Raw genomic sequence first — 10,768 nt, 5'->3', positions numbered from 1 at the left:
CCACCCCGACTCAACTCGCCTTGAACTCCAGTCCTCTAACCCCCTTTTGACTCACTGAGTCATCCCCCAACTCGGCAAGTCTACTCACTGAGCAATTTACGTGAAACCCTAACCCTACTCGCCAAGTCTCAAGAACAACTCGGCGAGTTCATGCCATGCACAAACTCTACTGACCTCCTGAGGTCACATCTGTTTCCCTAAACCATAGATCTGGCCTTCCCAAGAATGAAAGTCACGTAACGTCCGAAACTTGATGCTTGCATAATAACAACAAGGCATCAAAAGGAGATTTAGTCCCAAAAATGGCAACCTAAGTTCAATAACGCCAAATTGATCCATAAAGCTCTAACGGTTAAGGTCTCTAGACCACTTTGAGTCTAGATCCAAGGCACTAAATCGAAGAGGGACCATTTGCTCCATATAATCACTCTCCAAAGGGGGTTAGAAAACCCTAACTCTAATGATCAACACTACAACTAAAGGAGGTTCGAACTATCACTTCAAAATGAAGTCTCTGAACTCTAAAATTGCTAGAATCGCACCTCCTCTTTGCTCTTGGTCACCTCCTTCTTGCTAAACCAAAGGTACAAGGATCAAAAGTGACTTCTTCTTCCTCACAACGATTTGGCTCACTTAGGGTTCTCTCAAGGGTCTGGTAGCCACAATGGGAGGCTACAAGTGCCCTTAAATAGGCTCCAAACCCGGGGGATTAGGGTTTCATTAAACAACATGGACTCGCCGAGTCCATAAATGGACTCGCCGAGTCCGGACGTGAACCAGGATAAACATGTGCGATCCTACTCGGCGAGTCTTGGCTCCAACTCGCCGAGTTCCTCCACAAACTCGAAAATATTTAAATAAAGTAATATACCTGGAAATCCCGATGTTACATGTTGATTTTTGCGAAAGGAGTTTGGTGGTAGTCGGTTGAACTCTTGGCTAACAAGAGCAATTGCATTCTAAAATTCCTTTTCATCATTGTACTATGTGTCAGCTTCGTATGACTGCGGTGGGTTGTCATATGAGCGAGAGTAAGGTTAAGTAATGCTTTGTGGAGTTTGAGCAATGAGAGCAAGCAGACCTCCGAAGTTTGCACAATCTTTGAGTACGATTGTGCTTGGAGTTCTCCATATTGTTTGAAGAGAGACAGTGAGTGAATCTTCCTATCACCTTAGACTATCATTTTCGCCGTAGTCCAGTGTTTACCCAAACCATTAAGAAATTGAAGGTTTGTTTCATGATTACTTTGGACGGTTCCAACATTTGACAATTTTGTGACAATCAGGTTGAATCTTTTGAAGGAGTCTTCAAGACTTTGACCTGCATGAGCTTTGAAGTTTTTGAACTCGTTGAGTGCGGTGGTAAGCTTCTTGTCTTGAGCTTGTTCAGAACCTTCATACAAGTTCTTGAGAACATCCCAAATTTCTTTGGCTTATTTGTAATTGATGATGATGTCGAAGTTGTTAGGAGCAACTCTGTAGGATATTTCATAGAAAGCAATAGCATCGCTTTCCATCTTATCAAGATCACCTTTAGTGGGTCGATTTATCGCAACTTGAGCTCCTACTAATCTGACTTGAGCACCCTCTTCTTGAACTGGAGTCAAAACGGGAACATGAGGTCCTTCTTCTACGGATCTCCACACATCTCGTCCAAGTCTTTTTAGATATCTCTCCATTTTTTGTGACCATCGATGATACTCATTTTCCACAAATATTAGGGCTCGATTAGAACCACCAGCATTGTTGGAGATGTTAAGTGATAATGCTTGTGCCATTTTTTTGTTTTGTTTTTTTTTTTTTTGTTTTTTTGTTTTTGAATGAAATGAGCTTTAGTGGTATAGAAGGCTTTTCAAAAAATCAGAGTTTTGTTTAAAAAGCAACCACTTTGGCTCAGATACCAATTATTGAGAGAAAAACTTTTGAGAAACACTTGAACAAATGTTAGTACAATTTATATATTGCAGAATGAAATTAATCTCAAAGGATCAAAAAGCTCAACAATAATAAGTTAGAGTTGTTAGAGTTGTTAGATGCGGAAATGTAATTGCGAAAAGTAAAGGAATTGTAAATGACAACAAGTTATATCAAGTAAACACTAAGTTGATTCTTAACAATGTTTGCATTAAAACCAAGTTAGTATATGTGATCAGCTTGAAGTGAATGAAGTCACGAGGACTTGCTCCGAAGGATAGATTAAGAGTTCGGTCTTAATATATGAATATGAGTTCACACAGATCTTAAAAGGTAAGAGTAGAGAGAAATTCAGATAGCGAATAAAGATAAGAGCGTATTTCATTCAGAAGCGTAGTAGTCTATTTATAGAGTTCCGAGAAATTACATGAGAAATAAACAAAGACAAATTCTGATAGAAGTGCCCATACAAAGTAGACTGGACAATACAATGTAAATAGAAAAAGTTAAAATGCTAAGTCTTTGTTGCTGATGACACTACGAATGATAGAGACCGATGGCAGTTGGGTGATCATTGCGGAGCTCAGGATACTTCAGATTGATAAGTTAAAGAGGGTCACTTTCATGTTTCAACATTGTGTACTGTAACGATGTGTTAGATCGGTATCCTGGTAGATAGGATGATGCTATGCTTAATGATCTGCTAGATCTACTTGACTGTCTTTAGACTATTATATGATTACATTTTATATGTGCACATGTTTGATTGGTAGTTGAGGGTATTCCATCCTGAGGATGATTAGACCTTAGTATGTTGTCGCTATAGACAATTATATGATTATCTGATATAGGTACACATGTTTGATTGGTAGTGAGAGTATTCCATCCTAAGGATGAATAGAGTCATAGTATGTGGGCAGTCCAACCCGATGGTGGTGGACCGAGGGTATTCCATCCTGAGGATGATTAGACCCGTAGTATGTTGACATTCCAATCCGATGGTTGAGGGCCAAGGGTATTCCAACCCCATGGTTGATTGGACCCATAGTATATTGGCATTCTAACCCGATCATTGAGGCTCCGGGGTATTCCAACCCGATGGTTGAGGGTCTGTGGTATTCCAAGCCCATGGTTGATTGGACCCATAGTATGTTGTTTGTTATTATATGTGTATTGTTGTGCATGGGTATTTTAGGGGTAAATCACTAAGCATTCTAGCTTACATTTATGGATTATTGTTTCAGGTACTTCGGATGACCATGGGAAGGTGAAGGCGTTACCGTACACTTCCTCGTTTTATGATTGTGGTTTTCTGAGAAAACTCTGATATTGATTTATTTTGAAAACAATTTGTGTACATTACTAGTTTTGGATCATTTTGCAAACAATTTATAGATGTTACAAGTGTACAAGATGGCGAAGAAATCTATTCCGGGCATGGGGTTACATTACGAAATCGGTTGCTGACCTTGAAAATCTTGGTGTGAGATTTTACGACATTTTCATTTGCTCGGTTGGGTCTGGGCGTAAGGCTCTTTTTTGATTCGATAATTGGACCGAGGCTAGTTCTTTAGCCTCCCGATTTCCTTTCCTCGCGACATTAGATTCTTTAAACTCTTGCTTGGTTGCAGATATACTCTCTCAAAATGGTGTTTCGTGGAGCTGGAAAACAAGGCCTAGACAACCACCTGAGTTCCAGGAGCTCGCTCATCTCCAAACCCTTGAAATTTTTTTGATTTCTAATGTTGATGATTTGTGGAACTCTAAGCTGGCATCATATGGTAAATTTTATGTCAGTGACCTTTGACATCTTGTTGATTCCAAAATTACTTGCACCGTGGTCAATCCCACGATCTGGTTGAAGTCAACTCCTTTTAAGGTGATTATGTTTATTTGGAGAGTTTGTTTAGATCATATCCCGTCTTCATCAACTCTCATTCATAGAGGTGTTAATATCACCTTTAGTTTTGCCGTTCTATGTCCTAACGGTGTTGACTCCTACAATCATATATTTGCAAGTTGCCCTTATGTTAAAGAGGTATTATCTTGGACCCTCAAATGGTGTGGCATACCCCCTCAAATTTTCAACTCGGTCTCGGAGGTCGTCAATTTTGCGATGAATTGGGGGCGTTTCCCTAAAAAACGGAAGATCTTCATCATTATTATTTACGGGATGCTATTGTGCATATAGAAAGCGAGGAATGACAAGATCTTCAATAAAAAGTTCTCCACTCCCTCAAAAAAGACGGATTGCATTATAACCATAGTGCTTAATCACAAAAAATATATGAGTAATTTTGAGAAGTACAATTGGTCCAATTGAGTTTGTTGGTCTTTTAATATGTTGTAACTTTGTTGTTTTTTTGGGCCTTCTTCTCTATCGCTGGCCCGGTATATTTTTAATATATTTCTGAAGTTTCTTTTATATATATATATATATATATATATATATATATATATATATATATATATATATATATATATATATATATATATATATATATATATATATATATAGGTTCAGGTTCATTTGAGACCATTCTAATTTTGTGAGACCGTGAGACCAAATCTAAAAATAATTTTAAAATGCAAAATAAATGGAAAAATCCAAAAATTCTTTTTTTAAATGTTATTTTCGGAACTTGAATTAACTAAAAAAAATATTCAAAAAAATATAAAAAAAAAAAAAAAAATCCGTTTTTTTTTTTTTGAAAAATACGTGAAATATTCTAAATAGAATATTTCACTGACATATTCTAAAAAATAATTTTAAAATGCAAAATAAATGGAAAAATCTAAAAATTCTTTTTTTTAAATATTATTTTCGAAACTTGAATTAACTAAAAAAAATTAAAAAAAATTCTATTTTTTTTGAAAAATACGTGAAATATTCTAAATAGAATATTACACTGTACATATTCTAAAAATAATTTTAAAATGCAAAATAAACGGAAAAATCAAAAAATTCTTTTTTTAAATATTATTTTCGGAACATGAATTAACTAAAAAAAAAATAAACAAATGCGTCTCACGGTCTCACAAAATATAAGTGGTCTCAAATGAACCTAACCCTACCTATATATATATATATATATATATATATATATATATATATATATATATATATATATATATATATATATATATATATATATATATATATATATATATATATATATATATATATATATATATATATATATATATCCGATTATAAGATATTTTGATAGATAAAAAATAATAACAACAAATTGAATTTAATATTCGACAACCCTAGAGCCTAGGGAGCCTTAAAACTATTCATGGGGTTGCTTACAACGAAAAAGACTTTACTCCATATACCCTAAGACACGTGTGGGATCTTTCCACTAATGGTACACCTACTCCACCTTTTCAAACCCTCGCAACACAAATCCAATTATAAATATGACTCTTCGCATTCTCTTTCTCTTTTATAGAAAATATACTCTCTTTTGTTCCTCTGTCATCATTTGCAAAACATACACAATCAACCGTTTCAGCTTTCCTTCAATCTATCTAAATTTCAACTTAAACAAAATGAAGAAAGAAATGGCTGGAAAAACCTTCTTTTCGAAGAAAAACAATGTCCGAAAGAAAATCGCCATTCTCCTTCACAGCTCAGAACCAAACGTTTTCATCACCACCCACCAACAACCAGAAAACTCCGAAAACAATTTTAGTCACCGCAGTAGCAATGCCTCATTACCTAGCCCTGTCATGTCTTCTTGTTCATCACCAGTCTACTTCATGTCTCCAATCAATCAGATGCCATCGCCCTACTCTAAATCTCCTTGGACCCTTCCTCATGGCAGAAATAGCGAAGAAAGTGTCATCTACAACACTGGCTTGATCGGGTCTTTGATACGCGAAGAGGGTCATATTTATTCGTTAGCATCTTCCGGGGATTTGTTGTACACAGGTTCCGATTCAAAGAACATTAGAGTGTGGAAGAATCTAATGGAGTTTTCAGGTTTCAAATCGAGTAGTGGATTAGTGAAAGCGATCATAGTTTTTGGTAATCGGATATTTACCGGCCACCAGGACGGGAAAATTCGGGTTTGGAAGTATTCAGATAAGAAGAAAAAATCTTACAACCGGATCGGTAATTTACCCAGGACAAGAGATTACATCAAGAGCTCCATGAACCCTAATAATTACATTGAAGCAAGACGACATCGTAACGTTCCATGGATCAAGCATTATGATGTCGTTGCTTGCATGTGTATTGATGAAGAAAAAGGGTTATTGTATTCTGGATCATGGGATAGAACAATGAAAGTTTGGAGGATTTCAGATTCGAAATGTTTAGAATCTGTAAACGCTCATCACGACGCCATTAATTCGGTCGTCGTTGGGTTTGACGGTTTGGTTTTTACCGGGTCCGCCGACGGGAAGGTGAAGGTGTGGCGTAGGGAGTTCGTCGGTAAGACCACAAAACACCTTTTAGTTTACACGCTTTTGGATCAGGACAGCGCTGTCACGTCTGTAGTGGTGAACGCCTCTCAGGCCACTGTGTACGCAGGATTCTCCGATGGACTGGTGAACTTTTGGGAACGCAAGAAGCAAACGTTCTCACACGGAGGAGTTCTGAGGGGACACAAGCTGGCAGTGCTTTGTCTGGCTACTGCCGGAAACCTGTTATTGAGTGGGTCGGCGGACAACAGCATCTGCGTGTGGCGGAGTGAAGGTAGGGGTATTCATACTTGTTTGTCGGTCTTGAATAGTCACACCGGTCCAGTGAAATGTCTTGCCGTTAAGAACCGGAATGAGAAGGATCATGATCGGAAAGATGAAGAATGGATAGTTTACAGTGGCAGTTTGGATAACTCAGTGAAGCTTTGGCGGGTGTCAGAACAGCTAGCATGAAATATGTCATTATTAAGAGTTAAAACCAATCACTAATTGACACCACGCTCCGCCGTTTTGGAAGTATAGATCCATGATAGGCACGCTAACTATAAGAAATTTCGAGTTTTTATCGATTGAAATGCGAAACATCACAATTTGGCATTGGGGAGAAGATTGAAGTAGAAAACGTTTGATCAGATATTAGGTAGTCGATAAATGGTGATGAAGATCGATCGCCATTGTGTGTATCTATACCTCTATATGAGTATATGACGCATTGTGTGTATCTTTATCCCTATAGTCACCAAAACATATTGGAGACTGCTTATTAATGATATACTTCTGTGTTTCTGGATTTTTTTTCTCTATATGCACTCATTTCAAAACAATCTACTAATTAACCAAAAGTCTCATTGTTATTTAGAATTCCCTAAAGCAATATTTTTTGAATTAAAAAGTCTCGCTAAATTAACCATTTAAAATTATTATTTTCTAAAATTGTTATTTTAATTGGGTGATGCTAATAAGACACTCTTTGGACACCCTATTAACCAACCCTTTTTAATTTCAATAACGGAATTTTGAGAAAAAAAAACATAGCATGCATCATTAAACTGTCGTTTTTTAGAGATAGGAATGAATAAACTTTGGAGATTATCGCTTGTTTTGATTACCCTACTTATGGTAGTGCTTGAATGCATCATGACGGCAACAAAAGTCTTTGTGGTATGTGGTCCTTTTAGAAGGGTTTATTGTTAAGTACTATTCATGGATTTTTTTCATGATGAATATGTCTATTTAGCAAATAAAATATCTATATACTTGCATATTTTTATTATATTTTGTGTGCGACTAGCCATTCGTTCTTGTATTTCATCTAGGGTGTGCTATATTAGATGTTTCAATTTCAAGTATTTTGTTATCGTGTTTGCAAATTAAGGGAAAACTAGTTAAACATCAATATAAGTAATTTAATATGTGCTTTAAATGCAACATGCTTAAAATGATATCAAACACATAAGGGGTTTGTCAATGTTTTCATATTTTAGGCATACAAGTGATATTGATATACCGAACAATTTTCTATCCAACAGGTAATCGAGTTTTGACGTTTAATTTGTTCAAAAATTAACGCTGAATCTCAATGGCTAATATTATTAGAATAATGATGAATCTCTAGTCTTGATGTACTATGCATTGAGATAACGGAGAACTTAGAAAGTCAAAAAGTATATTCCAATTAATTTCCAGAACAACTTGTCAACACTACCCACCATTGCAGAATCATCATAGAATGAAAATCAAAAAGTTTTACGAAACTATTTTTCCTTTTAAAACGAGTTTAACCGGAAGCTTTACATCCTTGAAGAATAATGGTGCTAATTATAGTAATTTCTTTTATCAAATTGTTTCTCATAAGTATATAGTCTCGTGAGCTCATGTGATTATCAACCATGATAACTTGACCAAAATGATTTTGACAAATTATGTCACTTAGGAAGTCTAGTAGAGATAAAAAGGTTCCTTAATTATAGGTTTAATGGCTAAGTGATTGAAGAGAAATATAAATTTGTTATTGAGAAATTTGGTGGGTATGCTAAATGGAATCACGATTCTAAATATTTTACTTCCCTGTTAAGTAAGTCATCTGATCTTTCTTCTTATTTTGAAGTTTTAAAAGATCCCAATTGGATAAAATCCATGAATGAAGAAATAGAGGCTCTTAATTGAAATGGGACTTGGGAAATTGCTGATTTACCCTATGGGAGAAAACCCATCGGATGTAAATGAGTTTACAAAATTAAATATGAATCTATTTGTGAAATAGAGGGTTATAAGGCTAGGTTAGTTGCAAAAGGATATAATCAACATGAACTCCTTGATTTTGATGAAACTTTTTCACCTATTGTAAAAAATAGTAACTATTAGATGTTTCTTAATCTCATAATGGAAAAGTTCAGATTCTTATCCCCTCTGCTGAACAGATCACTCCATAGCAAATCACTTACATTATTTTTCACTAATTTCCCTGAAGAAACCAATGAAGCAATTCTATTGAAGACTTTCTCAAAGCTTAGTAGAATAGGGGACCTCTTCATTGCTAAGAAGAGGAATGTTGCGCAGAAGATGTTCAGATTCGTTAGGTTTTTAGGAGTTGATAGCATAAGAAACTTTGAGGCGAAGTTAAACAACATATGGATCGGATATTTTAATCTCACGGTCAATATGGCTATGTACAGTAGGAAAAACAATTTAGTCGAAGAGAGAAGAAAGGATAGGAAGCAACATAAGCTAAAGAGTGTCATCACAAAACCTAATATAATTAAGTGTGATGGTCAGTGTAGATTAACGACACGATAAGTCTTATGTAGACACAGTTAAGGGGCATTTTTCAGGACAAATATTAGAAACCAAGAAGGAAGTATGTAACAACATTATATAAGATGATATACATGAGGTCAATGTCACAATGTCAGACAGCATGAAAAAGTCCCTTCAGTGCATGTTAAATGGAGAAGTGAGATCATTCGACATGCTAAAAAACATCAAAAGATTCAAAGAAATGAAGGTGATTAATGATGTTGAGATTTCATATATCGAAGGTCTTTTCGTGGAAATTGAGTTGGCCAGTAAGGAACTTGTAGAAGAGTTCCTTGGAAAGGCTCATAGTACTTGGATGAATTGGTTCACCAAATTATCAGTATGGCAACCATGATTTTTTATTAAAGAGATGTTGCACTACATATCCATCATTGGAATGTCGCTACAAGCATGTTACAAAGAATGTCTGTCGAGGTGGTTAAGGTTTAGGTAGAGATTATGCAGGAGTTAGACTACGAACTCAACTGCAAATCGGGGTTAGAAAGAACTGAATCGTTAAAGCGCACCGCAAGTGTATCAATGACAAAATGGCTGTGATAATCAAAATGCACAAAACTGAAGTTATGGTTGTTAATGACATATGTAAACTACAATCCATCATTCCATCGCTTTATGAAGACGATAATGAAGAATTAGAGTCCAAAGATGAATGGAATGAGCTTATCAGTGAAAAAAAAAATGTTTGGAGGATGTTCAAGATCTCAGAAAAAATTGTAAAGAAAGTCAGACAAATGATGTGGACGATGATGTGCCTGAAAATAATATTTATACATTGGAGACCGTCAAGAATGGTGCATGCTCCTCAATTAGAGGATGAAGAGATGATGTTCAGTCCCGAGACTAGGAAAGTCAATCGCCTTTGATAAAAGGAAGATTATCATATATAAATAAAGTGGACTTCATTGTATATAAGAGTAATGGGCCCAAACCCATATCAATTTCAACAAATCACATGTAAAAGATACAAAATCAAATGCTATTAAGCCCATTTATGAGACACAAGTCACACAACCCACACAAAATATACACAGTGCAATACCTATTTTTTGAATGTTTCTATTATCGGGATAGCAGATCATAAATAGATTCAGTAAAGGTCTTGGGCTTAAAGGGAATAGAGTTTAGACCCTATCGAATGTTGATAATATTGGGTTAAGTGATTAAAGCCAACAAATTATGCTTCAAATAAAAAGGGTAAAATGCGAAAAGTTATATATTAGGCTACTTGTGTGGATTATTGTTTTATTTCTACATTTATTAAGCCAAAAGTATTTATATAGGGTTTTGGGGTTCATTAATACCTTTCCGTGCATATAATGAGCATCAAAAATGAAGTTGAAATGAAAAATTTTTGATTGTTTGAAGTTGGAGTGGAATTTTGTGAAAACCCATTGTCACGACCTGACAAGAATGTTGTCACGACGTGAGGGCCGTCACAAGGTGATAAACAAGTTATAATGAGGTTAAAATAGGGCAACCCAAGCCCATAAATTTTTAGGGTTTTCTATATATTTAAAGAATGGATCTGTGTTTCGGGGTATTTTCCCATCCTCCATGTCATCTAAGGCCTCTTGAGAGAAACTCTAGCCTTCCTTTCACCACTT

The 10,768-nt window shown here is 35.6% G+C and overlaps 1 protein-coding gene across 1 annotated transcript; it reads left to right on the top strand.

The window, feature by feature from the left end:
• Window positions 1-5,334: 5,334 nt before the first annotated feature.
• Window positions 5,335-7,137, top strand: LOC111895646 (protein JINGUBANG). Its single transcript, XM_023891723.3, has one exon. The coding sequence runs from the start codon at window positions 5,340-5,342 to the stop codon at window positions 6,798-6,800; it is 1,461 nt and encodes a 486-aa protein (XP_023747491.2). The 5' UTR covers window positions 5,335-5,339; the 3' UTR covers window positions 6,801-7,137.
• Window positions 7,138-10,768: the final 3,631 nt, after the last annotated feature.

This window comes from Lactuca sativa, chromosome 7 (genome assembly GCF_002870075.4).
Source record: "Lactuca sativa cultivar Salinas chromosome 7, Lsat_Salinas_v11, whole genome shotgun sequence".
Classification (NCBI taxonomy): Eukaryota; Viridiplantae; Streptophyta; class Magnoliopsida; order Asterales; family Asteraceae; genus Lactuca; species Lactuca sativa.
Note: the sequence above shows the minus strand (reverse complement) of the source record. Positions and strands in the feature narration are given on the sequence as shown.

What these genes read in the sequence shown, in the direction of transcription:
- LOC111895646 (XM_023891723.3), top strand. Translation starts at nt 5,340, where the DNA reads ATGACTCTTCGCATTCTCTTTCTCTTTTATAGAAAATATACTCTCTTT.